The 21,195-nt window shown below is 37.1% G+C and overlaps 1 protein-coding gene across 1 annotated transcript in view; it reads right to left on the reverse strand.

Moving 5' to 3' along the window:
• Positions 1–21,195, reverse strand: part of TINAG (tubulointerstitial nephritis antigen) — a 43,930-nt gene that overhangs the window by 12,143 nt on the left and 10,592 nt on the right. The window contains exons 5-9 of the mRNA NM_001278025.2: positions 18,495–18,618; positions 16,165–16,315; positions 9,940–10,120; positions 9,161–9,206; positions 4,385–4,490 (exon numbers count right to left, since the gene is read on the reverse strand). Coding sequence (NP_001264954.1) covers positions 4,385–4,490; positions 9,161–9,206; positions 9,940–10,120; positions 16,165–16,315; positions 18,495–18,618 — 608 coding nt within the window. The remainder of the gene's footprint in view (positions 1–4,384; positions 4,491–9,160; positions 9,207–9,939; positions 10,121–16,164; positions 16,316–18,494; positions 18,619–21,195) is intronic.

Here is a 21,195-nt window from a genome sequence, read left to right on the forward strand (position 1 = left end):
AGATGAATAAGGCTGAGAGAGAATCTGTCTGAACAGGTTGCAAACATTAGTAATAAATTTTTACTTGGCTATACCTGACTTCAAAGAAAGATATATTTGATTGAGGCAGAGCTACTTAAGCCAACATTCTTCCTCCAAAGTTAATAGATTTTGCCATTCTTACACCATATCCAAATAAGCTTCGCTGTTTTCTTTTCCCATAAACACTCCATTTCTCTTCTTTTCCTCAGTAGGATTTAGAAAGCCAGAGGTGTAGAAGAATTAAAATAAATAAATAAATAAATTAAAAAGCACACTGGTTTTATAAAGAATATGCCATAGAGTGGACTTGAAATGCTTGTTTGGCATCTCAACTCTAACTCAAAAGTATAGATCTGGGAGGTAAATCTGCTATCAAATTCATCTCGATGTGAATTAAGTCTGTTTTTATTAAGGCATCTTGAGATAAGCGTACAGTTTCATATGTCATTAGTCACTGATCATAGTAATTTAAATCATTCTATTTAAAAGGTGAGTGCAGCAGAAAATGTGAAAATTTACAAATTTTGAACAGTTTGTCTTCCTTAGTCTCATTAGCATTTTGTAGTTCTTTTGTGCCTTTTCATGTACTTTTCATTCTGGTGTGATTCTGATTTGAAATTTAATGTGCATATACACATAAATCTGTATATGTGTGTGTGTACATAGACACAAACAAGCATATGACATTTTGAGGATATTATCTTACTATAAACATAATGGACCATTGGTCAGTTAGTCTGTTGCACAAACTGGCATTACTTTATAACGGTTTTACAGTGGGATTCATCTAGTCTACCTTAGGCATTTTAATGTTAGCTCTGCAAGTCTGACATTATCCCCAGGGGCTCCTTTATAGTCAACAAACAGAAGTTAAAAAAAAAAAAAAAAAAAAGCAATTCAATTCACTTAAGTACAGATAGAAAAGAGTAGCACAACAGCCATGGATAATAATGGAAACCATGTCTGCCTAGCAGAGACGTAGCTTCTAAATTCTACACATCAAAACTTAAGCGTTACGAATACCAGTCTCCATTACTCATTTTTTCTACTTACCTCACTGACTGCAGACAAGACACAGAAACTACTTGAGACATCATACTGTCTCTGTCAGCATATCAGTCAAGACTTCAGACCACTGGAAACCTATTTCACTGTCCACAGAGACAATCTTTACACTCAAACCATCCACAACCTGCAACACCCTCTGCCTGGCTGCTCCATACTTTTCTTTTTTGCTTCCACACAGTTCTTTTCCCACGCTCTCCTTGAGCCCGAGGTCACACACTACATCACTGGAGATAGATTGTTTTTTTAGATTTAGAGCTGGTTTTATGAAGTGGAAACCTCAAAATGATAGAAAATAGCTAGCAATTTCAACTTGCGTAACAACAGAATTCAGTCAGTGCATTCAGTTAGACATTTATATGAGCGTATCTGTTTTTGTTAAAACTGGTTTCACTAAAATTTATATCTATTTTATAATACTCTGTAACCTTATACATAGTTGCATGCATGAGCATCTTATGGAACTTTCAGAAGTGTTTTTGAGATGATTAATATATCAATTCATTATGGTTGTCCATTATTATAACTGCCTTTTACAAATATTAACTCATTTTTAGGAAAGGAGTTATAAATAAAAAAAAATCTGACTACAGTAAATATCAGCCTTCCCAAAACTGCATATCTTTACCCTATGTCATCCTGTCTCTGCCCCTTTTTCTCTCTCCAGAAAAAAAATTCTGTGAAGTAAAATGAAAACAATCATCACCATTTTTATTTCAAGTTCAACTTTCATGAGATTCTCACGAGCTTTTTTTTTCTAGGTAAAAGAGTTTGCATTATCCTCTGCTCAAAACCAACAATAAAACATACGCACACAAAACAAACAAACAAGAACAACAACATGCTGTTGTAGATCGCAGAGAGCTTGTATCTGGGCTATATGTTTTACATTCAAATTAGTTCAAACTGTTGAATGATATGAAAAAGTGACAGCTTCATCCTGAAAGCATTTGAATCTTTACAAAGCAGTGTTTTAGACTTCATAGTGCTGAGTCACATTTAATCACTGGATTCACCATTGCTAGTAAAATGGTGCTCAGAGATGTAGTAGAACCCCCACTTCTGTAGGCACTCAAGGCCAGTCTGGATGGGGCTCTGAGTGATCTGACCGAACCACAGGTGTCCCTGTTCATTGCAGGGGAGTTGGAATCATAAAATTATAGAATCACCAAGGTTGGAAAAGACCTCTAAGATCAACCAGTCCAACCATCTACCTACCACTAATATTTCCTGCTAAACCATGTCCCACAGTACAACATCTAAAAGTTTCTTGAACATCTCCAGGGTCAGTGACTCCACCACTCTACCCTGTGCAGCCCATTCCAGTGCCTGACCACACTCTTGGAGAAAAAGTATTTTCTAACGTTCAACCTGAACCTCCCCTAGTGCAACTTGAGGCCATTTTATTAGAATCATAGAATCATAGAATCACCAAGGTTGGAAAAGACCCACAGGATCATCCAGTCCAACAATTACTTATATGGGAGAAGAGTCACACCAGGTTTGGGGCTCAAACAACCTTCCACTTGTCAAAATTGGATCCAATTTTACAGTTAAACACCTCTGCAAATATTTCATGTGGCGTAGTCCCAGCAGTCAGAACACTTATACATTAGATGATGGAAAGTTGGGTAATTATTTACAATGTTGGATCCATTAGATAGTTCAGCAATCTTCAACAAAAATTAGTAAGTAAATGTATTTCCCACATATAAAACTTCTAATCAGTCTGATGTTTCTTTGCCTTCTATTTTCTTCTTTTTCATTCACGTTTTGCTCATGTCCTTTGACATATTAAAACACTTTCTTCCTACTCAGTGTTTTGCACAGACTGGTCCATACAATCCTCTGAGACTACTGCAAGTCTAAGTCAAGATGTCCTGTTTTTTGCTTATAAATGGCTCCTTGCCTAAGTGTTTCCTCTTCGGTTCACATCCTATTCGTCACTATTTAAATCAGCAGCTACCTCAGCACATAAATAGTCCTCATCCCTTGCTCCTCAGCCATCATGTGGTTCCACTGTGCTAATCACTCTCCCTGTGATGAGCTTCACTAGGCTAGACATTTTTCTTTGAGGGGATAGTTATTACTACCCTACACTTGCACAAAACATAGGAATCCCAATATCTGCACCTACAGCCCCATAGAGGCTCATCCCTGCAGTTCCAATTTTCCTGTTTAATTTTATTGATTTCTCTTTCAGATATACCTTAAATACAATATATATACATATAGCAAACATACAGGCTTTCCTTCATAAACATATTTTCCTAACGCAGTCTGTTTTCCAAGGTCCCTGCCAGTTTCTCTCTTTCATAGCTTCACAATGCTCACTTCACTTTTCCTCTGTTAGTTTCTGAGTCAGGACTTTTTGCAACTCTATAGGCTCAAGGCTGATTCTGCTTAAGCCTGCTGCTTCTGTCTGCTTCTGTGCCACTAGCAGACACACTCTTCTAATTCCTAGTCGGCAGTTTCCACAACCATAAGCATTTCCATGCCCTTTGCAAGGGTATCTATATCACAGATACAATAGGCAATTTATTTTGCTACACTTTTTTCCTGAAGAATCATATTGGAGATCATCTCAGCAATCTTTCTTGCACAGGACTGAATTATTATTTATTCAATATTCTACATCACCTACAAAATATTTGTTTGAGACTTATCTTTAGCCATTTGTCTGTTTAACTATTCCTTCAGTGATTTATTAAGCACAACCCTGCATATTCCCTCCATATCAGAGAAAAAAGCACTCTGATGTGTTCCATAACTCAAGTGCATGCATTGTTAGATACTTGTCATCTGTTGGCACTGTTCTGCATTTGAGAGGAAATCAGCTGATGTATTATTCGTATTCTACAACAGTTTTGGACCTGGGTGTGTACTACTTATGCACCCCAGATAAAACCAGCAGCACCCCTGCAGCAGTTGATTTCTGTATGGCGTGTGGAGAGCCCGGACTGCTGTGTAAATACAACTGTGCCGGTTAGTTAGGAAGCCACCAGCAACGTTTATGTTTCAGCTTGGATTCTGCTTGGTAGCTTGTTCATTTCAGTTCTGGTCATAACCTTTATCTTTGAAGTCTTAGAACAAATGTCAGAGTAGATTATAAGGCCATGGGACTACAGCTCTTTCCAGTGACTTCTAAAATTCTCAGATATGCAAAAATGAAACAAACAATCTTTCGCTCGGAGGAAACAGTGCTACAGCTCTGACAACAAAGCCATTAGGTTCCAAACTGAGCTGTAATATTTCCTTGTGTTCATGACTAGCAGGGAAAGAGTAAAAGAATACTCACCCAAGGAGTTTCACTGAGTGAGTTTTCCATTTGGATCCTGCTTTGTAGGAGTGTCTATAGATTCCTTCTTTGTAAAGGAAAAAATCCTCATACACTTTCATTATAGCTAAAAAAAAAAAAAAAAAGAGAGAGAGAGAAAATAGCAGGAAAAATCAGCACAGTCAGCAAATATTGCGTGTACTCTAGATTGCTCATTGAATTTTAGCTGCGAGATTTGGTGTGTCATACTGCATGAGTGTACTTTGTAATTACATTAAATTCACTAATTACTTAGAAGTTTCCTCCTATGAGTAAACCAAGGAAAATATTCCAACACACCTCTCAAAAGTCTCCTGTGAAATTAGTTGGGTTTCCCTGTCCTGGAAAATCCCTGTGACAGATCTGTTTCAATAAAAAATGAAGAAATACTTCCTTCTATGGGCTTATTCTAGTTTTCTCAGTTCTGTACAAATCCAGTCCAATAAGACAAATCGCCTCAGGGTTCATGCATAAAATTCTCAGTTCTGACAAACATCTGGATAGTCCAGATAAGTATTTAACAGCCAATGTATATGCATGTATATAGCATCCTATGAAATATGGCAGAGTGGTAAACATTTGCATTTTTTTTTTAATAATTATTTATACAGAGTTAACTGGGTAGACTGGAATCTCCTTATGGAAAAATCGATTTTCTATGTCTTTGTTCATTATGACTTTCAAATGAAAGTGTTCTAAAACTCTGGATTGAAATACAGCGTGTCAATAACAATGTAAGGCCAACAAGCTGATGAACTGTAAATTTAGTGCAGGAGAATGAATATTACTGTCTGCACTTTACATCTCTTCATAGGAATATCACTTGCTTCAATTTTAAGGAAAATATTTTGAGTTTCTTTTCCTATTTGTTCTGCTATTTTAGTTCCATTTGTTTTGTTACTTGCTGGGCTACAAGATCCAGAGAAAATATTTTCCAGCTTACATTACCTAAATAGAAGTGTGAACATAATCTTAATTTCAGTCTACATTTAGCTTATGATTTTAGCACGCTTACATCTGCCTAAAGCATCTCCCCTGTGAGGAAAGGTTGAGCAAACTGGGTCTGTTCAGCCTTGAGGAAAGAAGACTGAGAAGGGATCTTATTAATATTTATAAGTATCTTAAGTGTGGGAGTCAAAGGGACATGGCCAACCTCTTTTCCATGGCCTGTGGGGACAGGACAGGGGGAAATGGCCATAAACTGGAGCACAGAAAGTTCCACACCAATATGCGAAGGAACTTCTGCACAGTGAGGGTGACAGAGCACTGAACAGGCTGCCCAGGGAGGTTAGGTTGTGGAGTCTCTTTCTATGGAGACTTCTATTCAAGACCCGCCTGGACACCTACTTGTGCAGCCTGCTGCAGGGGGCCTGCTTTGCAGGGATTGGACTCCATGATCTCTAAAGGTCCCTTCAAGCCCCTGCAATTCTGTCATTCTGTGATTCTGGGAAATTGCCACACTGCCTGGAATATGAGAATTAATGAAACTCAGTTTCTTAAAGTCTTGTGCCGCAGGAATCCAATAAAGTACGTGTTTCATTGACAATTATAATATTGTTGGAGCATTAAAACATATGTGCCTTGTATAGATCTGCAGTATCCATCCAGCAAGGTGAGCTGATGATACAGTTTTTTATTCATCTGTCATGTTTTCAGATGACTGTCCCCTGTCTGAATATTGTCATAAACTTGAAGGAACTTAATTGTCTTTATGACCTCTTGGTCTCTATCAAATTGGCTGGAAACAGAAAGCATTTTCAAATTTTAGGAGACAGAAAGATGGGAGGAAAAAGAACAGCTCAAAACATGGTCATTTATATAGGTTTCATTTACCCAGGAAACCTGGCTGAAAATATTCATTGTTAATAAGGTCTCTCATATCCAAAATTTATGCAGATGGCAACACACAGAGAATAAGCAACCATGATGATAAGTGGCAAGAATTGGGAAGAGTTTTATCAGTTAAATAAGAAAAATAAATTTAATGAATAATGCCACAGCTTCTGCCAGAGCTGTCTGCAGGATGAGAGCTCACAGTTATTCATAGCAACAGACCAAGTGGAAAATAGCACAAACTTTACCCTTGGCTTCTAGCTGCAAGGTCAGGACTCAACAAAAGCTCCCTGCAAAGGTTTACCCCTTCCTATCATAGGTTCTCCACAGTATAGATCTAGAAACTCCTGTGGTTATCCCTGTATGAATAATATCAAGGTCCATTTGTTCAATTTCAGTAAACAATTTATTCCGTATCAGCATCTCTAAATCAAAAGTATGTTTTTCGCTCTTTGAAGAACTATCACACCTATCATACTGATACAACATTTGAAGTATACAACATTTGAAATATATTTGTATACAACATTTGAAATATATTTGCAAAGTAACTTCAGCCTACATGAGAAAATTTCAGCTGGTTGTGTATTATGTGTACATATGTAGAATATGTATATATTCTGTATATGTAGATCTGTATATAATTATATATAAATTTGCATATGTGCACATATATTTATTTGTACCTACTTAAAAACCCTGCATATTAATCAGGAGCTGTGTACATTAAGTGTAGAGTAGATAGGTGATAATTCAAAGACAAGCACTGAGATATTTTTATTTTTTCAGAGACCTTGTCCTGATATGGACTGTGACTTGGAAGGGATCACACTTTTCCAGCCAGCTGTGTGCCATCCCACATCAAAGCAACCATGCATTTTCCAAAATGAAAGGATTAATTATTAATGAATTGGAAGAGGCAGCAATTTTTGTGCCTTACTGTAGCTTTTGCATAAACTACCTCAGTCATGCTGAGCTGTCAGATCCCTGCATAAACACAGCAGATTATAAGATTCGTTCTACTACGGATTCCACTGAACACAATTTTTAAATTAGAATCCATGTATCTTAGACATATGAAGATACAAAGCCCAAAAACGTAGTTGCTATCAGAGTGCTTTCTCCAAATTTGTGGCGGCATACGTAATGTTCATTTATTTCCAAGATCATGATAAGTAAAATTACAAATTTTCAAAACTTGTTATTGCTAAATATTTCACGTATTGCCAACAGTGTGTTTTTAGCTTCTCTTTTGGCTGAGAGCGGCTAACATTACAGAAGAGAATCTTATCTTATGTCAGCACTGTAACTATAGGAGCATGTCATGAACTCCACTAAATAAAAATTGTGGGCAGTATTTGATTATCTATTTGAAAATTTTCAAAGCATTAGAAAAACTACACGATGTTTATTTCAAAGTTAATTTTAAAAGAAACTAGAGTTTCATCATCTGCACCTCAAACTGCTAATTGCTCTGTTCTGTACCACATAAAACAGTGATGTTTGCCAGAGAGAAATTGTCGTTCAAACTTGAAAGCTGTACATCAGAAAGTTTTTAATTATATTCCTACACCTACTTTTTCAGAATTGTTAAGAATATATCTATCCTTCATAATGTTGAATGTGCACAAAGGAAACAAAATTTTTAATCATTAAACAAGATGATTTTCATCATCTTGAAAGGTTCTTGAATATTATCCAGCTATTAAATATTACTTATTACATTAGGTAAGATTGGTCATAAGTACTTTGTAAGATCTTGAGGAATGACAAGTGAAGGAAAATGGAAAATCATTTTCAGTAGCTGAAGATCATTTTCAGGATGTTCTGAAAAAAAATGCATGATATCGTTTTAAAGTTAGAATCATATCCTGATTGCATTTGTATTATGGGAAGATAGAATAAGAACAGTGACAAACTATTAGATCATAACAGCAACTCATATAAAGATCTCATTATAACACAAAGAAAGAATGGAAAGAAATCACACTGAGATGTAGAAGCTCTCAGATACATGCTCTTTTAAGATCTAGATTTTATTTTTCACATATAACGTTACCTTAACGTGAGACTTGCTGAAGACACATCAACATTCCAAAAATGATATGAATCATTGTGTGATTAAAACCTAGCAAATGTCTGAATCTAGATAATTTTATGTGGAAGATTTAGTACAGATAGATTAAAATAGCAAACTATGTGTACATAACAGGGGAAGGCAATATTAGAGAGCAGTCTGAAATTCTATCTTCATGATTAAAATTGTTTCCTTTTCTCAAAATAAGTAGAAGTACTGTGTTCACTTTTAGACAAAATTCAGTGTGGGAAAGAATGTTTCCCTTGAGCAAATAAAGTTGGGAGGAAGAAGACTAATAGTACTGATTTTGTCAAAGTTGATCTTCAAATTGCAGCTGCTCACATAAAGACCTTTAAGAAGTAATTTCAACATCACAATGCACTGAAATGAATTATATCTAATCATGTATTTTTCAGAAATGAATTTGGAGGCCATGGTAATTTGTTATATAACTCAAGTCTCAAATAAGTCTCAAACTCAATAACTCAAATAAGAAAGTCTCCTGGTTTTGCATTGGTCATCCATCCAGAACAGATGGACATCCAGCACAACGACCTTTCCCCATCCGCAGATGCTGTCAGCACCATCTGTGGCTGCAACCGATCAGGCTAAACAACTCTTTTCCATTCCCTTACATCCTGCTGAAGATCTGAAGATATTTCCCTAGAAGATCTGAGCCCTTGCACACCAAAAGTTACATCAATGCTGGAGTCCCTGGGTGAACTACTGCACATATGCCTCTTTTATTCGCCGCAGAAAGCAATTTATGATTTCTAATATTTAGCTACAAGGTCGTTGTACATTAATTACTTCAATGACAGTATTAACATATTTCAAACTTACCATACCTTGCACAGGTCCTTTGGCCATGATTTCTTCCATTATATCTGTTTCCTGAGAGAAAGGAAGAGCAGCAGCAGAGAAGGCAAGGGAAGAAAGTAAAGAGATGTAAAATCAATTATTGCGCAAGTATAGATTGGCTGCTACTCTTTTTTTTTTTAATTATTATTTTGAAGTGAGTAGATTATGGTCTTAAGAATGGTCTTAAATTGAGACAGAGGAGGTTTAGGTTAGATATTAAGTTTTTCCACACAGAAGGTGGTGACACACTGGAACTGGTTGTGAATGCCTCCTCCCTGGAAGTATTCAAGGCCAGGCTGGATGGGGCTCTGAGCAGTCTGGTCTAGAGGGAGGTGCCCCTGCCTATAGTAGGGAGGTCGAAACTAGATGGTCTCAAAGATCCCTTCCAACCCAAACCATTCTATGATTCTATGTTACATATGTATATGGCATAAAATATACCACTTTACTTGTATTTCTGCTAAAGCATATTTGGTTTACCAAATGAGAAAAACTTTCAAGAACATGTTTAAGAAGAAATAATGCACATTTATAACTACATAATTTCTCTTCTATCTTTAATTTCTTAAGAACCACAGAAGCATCACTTTGAAGAGATAAACTGAAAAACTACAAAGAATATAATCTCTTCTGACAAGTGCAATAAAAAGAAAAATTCTCCTTAAAAGTGTTCAAGTAAAGCGCAAATATTTCCATATACCAAATTATTTTCAAGCCCCAAAGGATAAAATAAAAATGATAGGATGTGTGCACAGCATTAACTTACTTTTGAGGAGACCCTGTAGTGAGAGCCGCAGCGATATAACCGATTGGAATCTTCTAAAGCATTGGGACAAGGGCCATTTGTATGGTTTTTTCCATATTCACTGGACACATAACACTGATTTTCACTTGGTGAATCCAGATGATGCTTCCAAAATGAGGGATAGCAGGCATAGGATACGACTCTGATCAATTAAAAATACATATAATAAGATTTTTAAAACTTTTATTCCAAGTTCATAATTATTTTACCATGGTAAATTTATGGAGACATTCATTCTTCAAACATATGAGTGTCTGATAAACCACAAAAAGACTACATTTATTGAAAATTGCTTGTGAAATGTGCATCATTGCAGCAAAAACTTCTAAGTGAAATTAATCATTTTGTAGCTTTATCTATATTTTCTAAAGGAATGCTGCTGAGAAGCTACAGACCTCTATTTCTTTCAGTTAAAATGTGTCTGACTTCATATTTTTTTCACACAAAGTGAAAATTTGCTCACTTTTTTGTGAAGTTCTGTTGACAGAAAAATCCTCTATTATTTTTTTAAAGGTTTGGGTAAAAATAATTGGTTTGCTGACAAGTGAGTGAATTTGATAGTTCTTCCAAAGAGAGGCACAATGCTTAGCAATTAATACTAATAGCTTAATTCATGCTAACAAAAGACTTCTGGAAGGAATGCACCTCCTTAAAAGAGAAACAAATGGGAAATAAGTACAAGCGAGAGCACAGAACTGAGCTAATGAGCACTCCAGCTGTAGAGCCATACTAGGAAAAGCATTTAGACATGGCCTGGTGACTGGGTTGATTATCTTGGTTCATGGGAAAAATAAAATTCTCTGTAGCGATGCTGACAGGAGGGACTTTGTCTATAACAAAATACGTAACAGAGAAAGGGTAAAACTCAACAGGATTCAGTGGTGGAACTGCAATTTTATAATTGTACTGTTTTGCAACAAGTTTCAGGCATTTATATTTACAAGGAAGATGAGAATATGGTTAAGGAATTGCTTTATCTGTCGGATTTGTTTTCCCATCATGTGAGAAAATTTCATCTTGGCAGTCTTAAACTCAGTCTGAGCTCAGAAAGTATACTTTGATATAGAGAAAGTTAGGAAGCAGAGAAGGACAGGGTATTGTCTGGAAGAGAATGTGAACCAAAAAAATAAACAGAGGTAGACTTTTCTGAATACTAGGCACCTGGTATTCAGAAAAGGTTGGTGACAATGCTGGGGGGAGTAGGCCACAGGGCTTCTTCTGTAGGACCGTGGTTGCTGACAGCAGGATCCTCTGCTAAATGTCACTAAAATGACAGACAATAACATAATAGTGCTATGTGTCTGGTCTATACAGATCCTGAAGACTATCCTCACTACTTCTTATAAATGTATCTCAAAGCTTTTCCAAATGCAGAGGATTTGCAGTCACACATAAATTTTTCACACCACTCATTATAAATCTGAATCAATGCTTTTGATTTCAAGGTTTTAGAGTTTATTTATAGAAAATAAGACTCCTTTTTAACAACTTTAAATGAAATTATATATTCTACAAAGAATGCCTTTTAAAAATACTAAGTCCAGTCATTGCTGGGCAGCTTTTATTGCAATAAAGATTTCAAAATAATTAGAATTAATAGACTGCAAGCATCGTGGAGAAAATATTCAATAGAAAATACATGAAATTAATTGATGGTTCTTAAGTAATCAAAGACAAATCTTTGAATAGCAAATAGAACTTCCCCTGCATGATTATTCTCTAGCCTCAGGCTTCATAGACTCAGGAATTCAGCACTGATTCTGTCAGAGGAATGATTGCAGGGAAGCTGCAGTAAATCACCTGAGATTTAAACTCATGCTAATTTTGGATGTGAAAATCTCCAAAGTGCTAAATCAAAGTAGCTTTGAAGAACAGGTTAAGAGCCATCCTTACATCCAAGTGTAGAGAAGGACAGTGAAAAAAAGAAGTAATTTCAAGAAATGGTAAGGAGAGGTTTTAATTCTTTACCCTGGCAATACATCAAAACCTTAATTACAACGAACTGTTTCCTCATACAGTAAGTTTCTTTATTTTAAATTGCTTCTTCTGAATTGTTCAACCATTTTGACTGTTTGGCTGACTGAACATCCTTTTTCCTTCATTAAATTGAAGCAAGCAAGGCATATGCTTAAAATGCACTTGCTATCAATTTGAAATATTCAAGTAAAGGCACACTGAATCTTCCACTAGTTTATAACTTTCATACTTCAGGTCTTTCTAGTTTTCCACATTACAGTGCTAGATGTTTCTAAAACAATATACACATTTCTGTGATGATATCATGAACACATGTCAGAAGGCCTCTTCTGAAGAGTGGATACAGAGAGTACAATAACACTATCTGACAGAGCAAATTCTCAGCCACAGAGCAGTACTTCTTCAACAGAGCCATCACTACTAGCTGTGCATTTTCACCATCAAAGAACAAGAGCCCACATTGCACACTTGTAAAGATCTGCACCAGTGGAGGTGGCACACTGTCATTGGCACCACTGCTGAAATGCACCACCCACTTTCTCACTGTGCTACATCCATTGTTTGGTCTCCATAAACGATCAGCAAACATCAGTGAACATCAATGGGTGCAATTTTTTTCTGCATGGAGGAATTCAATGACACATCACTGCTTCATACGCACTTCCATTTTGGATACCATTGTGTCAGACTGCCCCTTTCCTGCCATCTGTTGCACAGCAACAAAATGTAACAGAATACTGGTGGGAAGGTTCAACCTTACTGCCATATGTCTGACTGAGAGATTAGGGCATCATTTAAAATATTGTTACCAGCAAGTTGGCCAAACCTAGTAACAATCAAATCCTTATAATATCTTGCAACTGCTAGGAGCCCAAGATATGAAACAGATCAGGTCCTGACTTTAAGCAGTATGTGCATTCAAGTGAATAACCTTTTAATTCCTGAAAATAAAATATTTCTTTCTCATTCATTAAGAATGTAAATTGTAATTTCCAGAACCACATTCAAAAAAAGATGTTTGCAAACCAAACCGATTCCTCACAAATTGTGACTTGTAATTGAGATGTTTAAAATTAAGAATAATTTGAATTAGAACAAAGATATGTTCTTTAATTAATGGAGAAAGACAGAGAGAAAAGGAGAGAGTTAGACAGCAATTCAGCTACTCATATAGCAGTTTTCACTGTTAACTGTGTGCTCAGTTTTTATGAAAGTTCTCCTTATCAAGCTTTATGGAAATCTTCCACTGACTTCACTGGGATAGTTTAGACCAGCACTCTGTTTTCCTGAAAAATCTATCAAAAATGGGAGATAAGCACACTTCAGAAACCAGAAAACCAGGAACTCTAATACATCATTGAACACCTGCAGTGAAAATTTACAACTCCACATAGAAAATCAATGTGCTTTCTACCTATTGCTGGCTATGGAGATAATGAAAAAAAAATTGATTGCCATATACAGGCTCATAAAATAAAAGTAACCTGAAAGTGTGAGGAAGAAAGCACCATTTCTCAGGACTCATTCAAAAGACCCTTCAGACTTTTATTCCATACATTTCCAATTTTTCGTACTGAAAATAAAGTATTGTGGGCATTAGAAAGAAAAATGACTTAGTGATCCATATTAGTGAACCAAAATGATTATTTTTGCTTGGGTTTTTAGATAAATGTGTTATCCTTTGCTCTTGGGGCTAGAAGGACCCTTGCTCAGACCCTTTATTCTTGTGTTCCTCCAGTATCTGTCCTCACTCTTTGGATTTTTCCTATGGGTGGAATCCTGGAGGACCTTTTGAACTTGAGGAACACAAATCAGGATTTAGAACTGTTTATAAAAATGGGAGTAGAAATATTTTCAGGTTTGATACATTGATGGTGAATCAATAACTGGGGATAAATATGGGTGGCAGGCAAACATCTGTAAGAGTGCAGTGATGCTGTATGTGTAGGAGCTAGCTCCAGAGCAACATGAACAGACTGAGAAGATGGCTGTGGACTGTAGAGATGTCTCAGATATCTAGAGAACCTTCAGATGTTTGCCCTGCAAACTGGTTACTCAGACAGTAGGCTGAAAAGTCTCTGGTGAATACCTTGAGATGTCAAGCAAAGGAGCAGTAATGAACATCCTTTGAAATCTGAAGTATAGATACAACTGGGTAAATAAAGTGCTTCATACATTTTCAGCACAACTTCTTTTCTTTACTGAAGGAACTAACTGTTGTATGCCTAAACTGCCTCTGGAGAACACTGTGTCAGTAACCACACTGCTTTAGAGAAAAAAAATATATAGCTTCCTGGTATGGGAAGTAATTTAATATTATGGGGCCATGGTGGATATATCCATACCAAGCTAACAGACAGGGAGAACAGAAACCCAGAAAGCTATCCTATTTCTGCATTCTTTAGGCCATTCCCTTTAAAAATAGCTAACTCCAAGTGCTGTAGAGATAATATTGGTTGAAATGAATCTTTTACCTTACCGGAAAATCGTGTGCTCCTATCCTTAACATGGTAGACAAACAACTCTAGCGAGAGTTATATTTACTCTGTTAAGAGCATGAGCTACAGATCAGAAGGACCCTTTTCAGTTTCTTAAAATGTAAAGCCATAACTAATTTCTTTACTACTTTGCCTTTACTTAAATGAGGTGCTGAGGCCTTTATCAAGGTGAAGTCCTTTACTTCCCACTGTAATCACTTGCCTACAGGGTCTTCCACTCAAAAAATATCAAAACTAGTTCAATGTTTAAGCCCTGGAATCCTCATCAGATCAAAAATAGTTCATCTTTCTGGTACACTTGAGGACAAGCAGAATCATTGCTTTATATACTCAATGTCTGTGTGAATGACAGTGCTTTGGTCTTCACCTGGATCCCCTGGCTACCATGACAACTATGACGTATGATGCAGCACATCTGACATTCTCCTGATCTGTACATGGATTGTTTGCTTGTTTATAAACTAAAATTAAAAGTTGACAGACAGCAGACCTGAGATCTCTCTGCCTACAAATACAAGGTACATGAAAGAAAGATTAAGGGATGGGAGCGCATGAAAGTGAGGGGAAGTAGATTATAGTATGGAGCAGAAAGCATAAAAATAAGTTTTACAATGTGAGAATCAGCTGAAGTATAGGGTATATAAAATCCAGCTATTGCAAATCCTCCTAGAAGCTGTTTCCAGGCACATTAAGTTCAAGGACTTGATTGGGAACAGACAGCACAGATTCACCAGGGCAAATCGTGCATCCCCATGATGAGGTGGCCAGATGAAGTAATCTGGTTATAATGACATGACTAGCTCCACCGAGAATAAGAGAAGCATAGGATGCAATTTACCTTGACTTTAGCAACACTTTCAGCAATTTCTAGATCAGCCTGTGAGAGAGCAGGGCTGGGTGAGTTGGTTACAAAGCAAAAAACTGGACTAGACTGTCCTGATACAGGTTCTACAGTTAAAGTGGCTCGTGGCTCTTTACTAGTGACATTCCCTACCTTAAGATTGTGCCATTTATTAAGAGTCTTGACAGTGGGACATAAAACATGCTCATTAAGTCTGTGGAGGATGCCAGACTGTTGTTGAACGGTCAGTATGGTGGAGGGCAGGGCTGTCATTCATAGGGACACTGAGAAGATGTAGAAAGGAGCTGACAGAATTTTCATGAAGTTTAACAGAGACACACATCCTACTGGTGAGCCAAAACTGCCCATGCAGCAGTGCTGTGTACAAAGCAGCTTCACAGGAAAGGGCCTGCAGCATCAGGTTGAATGTGTGGTAGCAGTGGGCCCTCTCAACAAAAGTAAATACACAGTACTGGTATGTGTTAGAAAGAGCACAGCCAAGGCATTGTGAAAAGTGGTTATTTCCCTCAAACGATCACTTGCAAGCTTATATCTGGAATGCTGTGTACAGTCATGGGATCCAAAATAATGACAATGACAAGCTGGGAAAGTAAAGGGCCACAGAGGTGCTCAAGGCACTGAAGCATGTGATATACAAGGAGAAGCTGAGGGATATTAATCTTTTTGGCCTGGATAAGGCTAAACGGAGTTCTAATTACTGTCTTCAACTACTTAAGGAGAGATCACAGAGGAGACAGAACAAGACTCTGCTTTGCGATGTACTACTGAAAGGTACCAGTGACAAGTTTTGCCAATGAAGATACTAAATAGATAAAATAAATTACACTGAAACATAAATAAAATATTTACCCATGTGTTGTCAAATATCTCCAAGCACCATCAATACTGCCACCATTACATCCACGTTGATTCCCGGTATCACAAGAGATCAAGTTCTGAACAGAAAGGTTGTCTGTGATTTGACCATCAGAATGAATTGTTATTCTATCTGCTGCAACACCTATTTTGAAAGAAATTGTGTTATCAAAACCAAATAATTACTCAGAGCTACTCAGTGGTTGTTGTGAAAGACTGACTGAAAGACATCAGTATTTTGTGCCTGGGAAGATATTTTTACAAAACAGTTGGGATACTATATGTCAGAATTTTAAGAGTTGTAAAAATGTAAAGCACCATAAGCAACTTAGCTATAATATAAATTAATTGATATACTATACATAAATAGAGTTATATCTCTATCTATATCTGTATATACTATATCTAAATATCAAACGAGATATTTACATAATTTCATATAATAATCTCTATATTTGTACTTGCATATTCATCTATAGTTAACTTCAGCAGAAGATATGGGGGCTGCTCTGAAAGTAATGCCTCCCATTTTATTGTATTGACCCACAACATTAGAGGTGGATATTGGTGGCACAGCAGTAGAAGTTGAACATTCCCACCAATATTCAATTGCATTTTGTTGCTGTGTGACAGATGGCAGCAGAGAGGCAATCTGACACAATGTCATCTGACACAGAAGTGTATATGAAGCAATGGTGTGGCATTTAATTCCTCCATGTGGAAAAAATTGCAGCCCTTGTTCACTGATGTTTGCTGAATGTTTAGAGAGACCTAATCCTGCCCCTGTACGTGGCACTGGTGAGGCTTCACCTCGAGTACTGTGTTCAGTTTTGGGCACCTCGGTACACAAAGGACATAGAGGTGCTGGAGCAGGTCCCAAGAAGGGCAGCAAGGCTTGTGAAGGGCTTGGAGAATATGCCCTATGAGGAGACGCTGAGGGAACTGGGGCTGTTTAGTCTGGGGAAAAGGAGGCTGAGGGGAGACCTTATTGCTCTCTTCCAATATCTGAAAGGTGCTTACAGCGAGAGCGGGGTTGGTCTCTTCTCACTGGTGACAGGTGACAGGATGAGGGGAAATGGCCTCAAGTTGCATCAGGGTAAGTTTAAGTTGGATATTAGGAAACGCTTCTTTACAGAAAGGGTTGTTAAGCACTGGAATAGGCTCCCCAGGGAGGTGTTTGAGTCACCATCCTTGGATGTGTTTAAAAACCATTTGGATGTTGTGCTCAGGGACATGATTTAGCAGAGGGTTGTTAGAGTTAGGGTAGTATGGTTAGGTTGTGGTTGGACTTGATGATCTTTAAGGTCTTTTCCAACCTGAGCAACTCTCTAAAGTATAGATTGGAAGTACATAGTTGTTTGAGTGGAAAAAATATTTGGAATTACTCATATTAAGGTGTAATATCAGATTCACATAGAATTCTCCTTCTGAGATAGTCTGAACCACAGATGTCTGAACTAGATCAGATAGTCATGATTCTAAGTACATACACAATTATTCATGTGTTAAAGACAGACAGGTTAACTAAACTGAAAGTGAAATTAAGAGACTTCTTCATTATGTTGTGATTTAAAGAAGCAGAAACCTGCATCTATAAGGACCTGTTGTTCAGTTCAACTCATAGTTTGACTGCATAATTTTTTTCCTCTATCTGTAGATATCTTAATACATACCGAGATTTAATGCTACATAAGAAAATTCAACCAAACAGTTCACTATAATTTCTTTGAAAAAGTGACACAGGCACTCGTGCCCACTTTTCATAAAACTAGAGGTTTTATCATGAGGTTGAATTGCATTACTGACATTGCTTTATTTACAGAATTAGAAAATAGTTTTTTTCCCCAAACACCTGAGAAGTTTCAGTTTTCTTCTCACAAAATCACTGAAAAGTTTACATTTGATTACTTGAATAGCAAGGGTTAGACAATGGCAAAAGCACAGATATGTAAGTGTATCTACATAAAATGACATCTACTTGTTTTAAACATTCAAGTCAAGCATGCTTGCAGTGCAAGCAAAGAATGTAGATTAGTAAGAGTCACTTCACTCTTATCAAAACTGCACTAGTCGATTCATTCCTATGGCCTGTCACAAAAGAAGTCTCCATATGATACTAAAACTTATGAAAAGCGAAGGAAAATCTCTACAGCTTAAACTGGGACATCTTAGAAAGAAAAGTGTAGCACTTCTGATTGTTAATTTTTGCTAGTAAGAACTGAACAGAAAGTTGAAATTACTTCATTACTAATCATTGGAGGCTTTCATTATACATTTAATGTACATAATATTTTTGAAAGGAAGGGAAAAAAAAAGAATATTACTTGCAGTTGAAAATGCCCAGGATGCTCCACAGTTTCTTTGGTCCAAAGGATCATGAATCCAATCAGGCCACGCATAAGTGGCTGCAAAAAACTCAGGAAATTTTTCTTCTGGAACGGAGCTTCCCTAAAACAAAATGCAGTAGATGTTTATCTGTTTAATTTCCTAACTTTCTCTTCAAAATGACTCTATTTTTGTTTTAAACATTTGTAATGTTTGAACTGAGGAAGCCTCAAGCAGTGGCAGCTGTGACTTGCCAAGCATTTGTGTGGTGGCTGCCCTGTGCCTGGGTGCTGTGGGTGCCCCGAGAGCTGGAGGCTTTCTGGCACTCCACTAGCTGTGCTGGAAAGCAGAGCTCCACAGCTGCCAACCTGAGTAACCTGTCCAGTTTTTATCTGATTTTTATGTCAAGCAACATTTCCCTATGAAACATGTCAGTTATGACCCAGTTGACATTTTTGGAATGAAAAACATTCTGCTGCAAACAGTAATGAAGTTAGGAACCTGTTACCCTATTCATCTTGACATGCTTTTCACTTGGCTGGAAATAGGAAATTCTAGTTACCAGTGGGGAATCAGCAGAGGGTAAATTCATTGATTCACATTTTACATGGAGGTTTTTCAATTTCCAGCACTTATTCCAGAATGAAAACCAGTGATTTTCTTTCTGCTTTGCAATCTGATGCTGAGTTGATATGAATTCATGGACTGTTCAGTAAAACCTTTTCAACAGTTATTTTTGGCATGCTTATCTCTCTGCCTTAATTTATGTCCTGTAAGAATTGCACAAATACCCACAAATGCAGGAGCCATCCGGTACAACTGCTAATAATCTGCCCTATGTTTGACATGAAAAAAAACATTAAACAATTAAAAACAATGAGATAATTTTTTGGACAGGGTGCTTATGCTGCACAGGAAAAAAGGAATGGCGATACAGCCAACTTGGACATCCAGCCTAGAAATTTATCTCAAACAATTGCTCATAGCAAATATTCCAGATGAAAACACAATATACAGAATATGAGATCCTGCTCCAAAACAAAACACTCCCTGGTATTTCTTTGTTACTAGCAAGCTCACACGTGGAAACAAAGGCTTCTATCCTGTTAAGAATCCTTTATTTTATTTTGGTTTACTTATACTTGGTTGTCTGATTCCGAATGTCCTTGCTGCACTATTATTTTAAATTGCCTGTGTGGCTTACAAGACCAGATACCTATTCCTTAGACAATTTAAATATTTGAGCCCTGTTCTTTCAAGCTTTTTTAGGACTACTTGAGAAATTGAACTTTACAACTTTGGCTGTGTCCAGATGACTTTCTGTCATGCACTGGGAGACAGTAACATCTTCATCCAACTTGTATATGCTGATTTTCTTCCCACAGAAAATCAACAGTTGAGAAGAAGTGAGTGAGGGAAAAATAAGCTTGTGTCTCAGGTCTTTATCTGCTATGAAACTGGAATCAGCCCTTGCACACAGATTGATACAGTCTCTGCATGCCCCAGATCCAGTAATTCTGAAGCATTTGAGATTCATAAGTTTACGTACAGCCTGTGAGTCCTAAATACTATTACTCACTTTTAAATAATAGTGCAAATGCTTAAGTTATATTCTATATAGTATATATAGAGAATAAGTATTTAACTTATATTCTATATAGTTAACTTATATTCTTCTGGAAGTTATACCTTCACAAATAACAAATCAGTAACATTAATCTTGCTAAGATATTAATCTTAATATTTTCATTAATTGCTATCAGAATTCTGCTTTCTTCAGAATCTTCTCAGAAATATGAGACTTGAAACCACAAATGACATGCACAAAAACACTGCAAAGTTAAATATCTTGCTAAATCATCACTAATACTGCTCTTTCCAGGTAGACATCAAAGCAAACAAAATCACAACTCTAAAGCTTCCAGCAACAGAAAGCTGCATTTAAGAGGTCCAACCCCTGCAGAAGTGTCCAGTGATTTAAAAGATGTGGATGGATGAAACTGTAACCCTGGTGTCACTGCAGTCTCTGTTGCAGGATGGCTGCCTGAAGTCAGAGGAAGTTGTATTGAACCCAGGGAATGGCATGGAGCTTCACCAGGGGAGGTCGAGTTGGGTGTTAGGAAAAGGTCCTTCACCAGAGGAGAATAGGTTCCCACGGGCGGTGGGCACAGCCCCAAGGTGCTGAAGATCAAGGAGCATTTGACAACACCCTCAGACATAGGGTTTGAATTCTGAGTCCTCCTGTGTAGAGCCAGGAGCTGGACTCAATGACCTTTGTGGGTTACTTCCAACTCGAGTTATTCTGTAATTCTACGACTCATGAGCAAACACAAGCACAAGGTTTACTTTGAAGATTAAATGTACTGGCAAAATCCCGGATGAGTAACATTTCTTTTACTTGATAAATCTGCTCACTATCAAGAAGTAAATAAGCAAAATTTGGCAAATGTTGTTAAGCACACTATCTTGAGCAATGACCACTTATGCTCTGAATAAGGTAGATGAGAAAAAGAAAATTCTTAATAGATCTCTGGTCTGAGCCAATGTGTTAATTTACATATCTCTTAAGCTACTGCCAATGTATTTAACAGCCTCATATTGTAAATCCTAGAACAAATCCCTCATTAGCCTTCAGCCCTGTCATTAAGAAATGCAGGACTAACCTGTAGCCAGAAACATTAGCTTTTTGTCTGAGTAACT

This window comes from Gallus gallus, chromosome 3 (genome assembly GCF_016699485.2).
Source record: "Gallus gallus isolate bGalGal1 chromosome 3, bGalGal1.mat.broiler.GRCg7b, whole genome shotgun sequence".
NCBI lineage: Eukaryota > Metazoa > Chordata > Aves > Galliformes > Phasianidae > Gallus > Gallus gallus.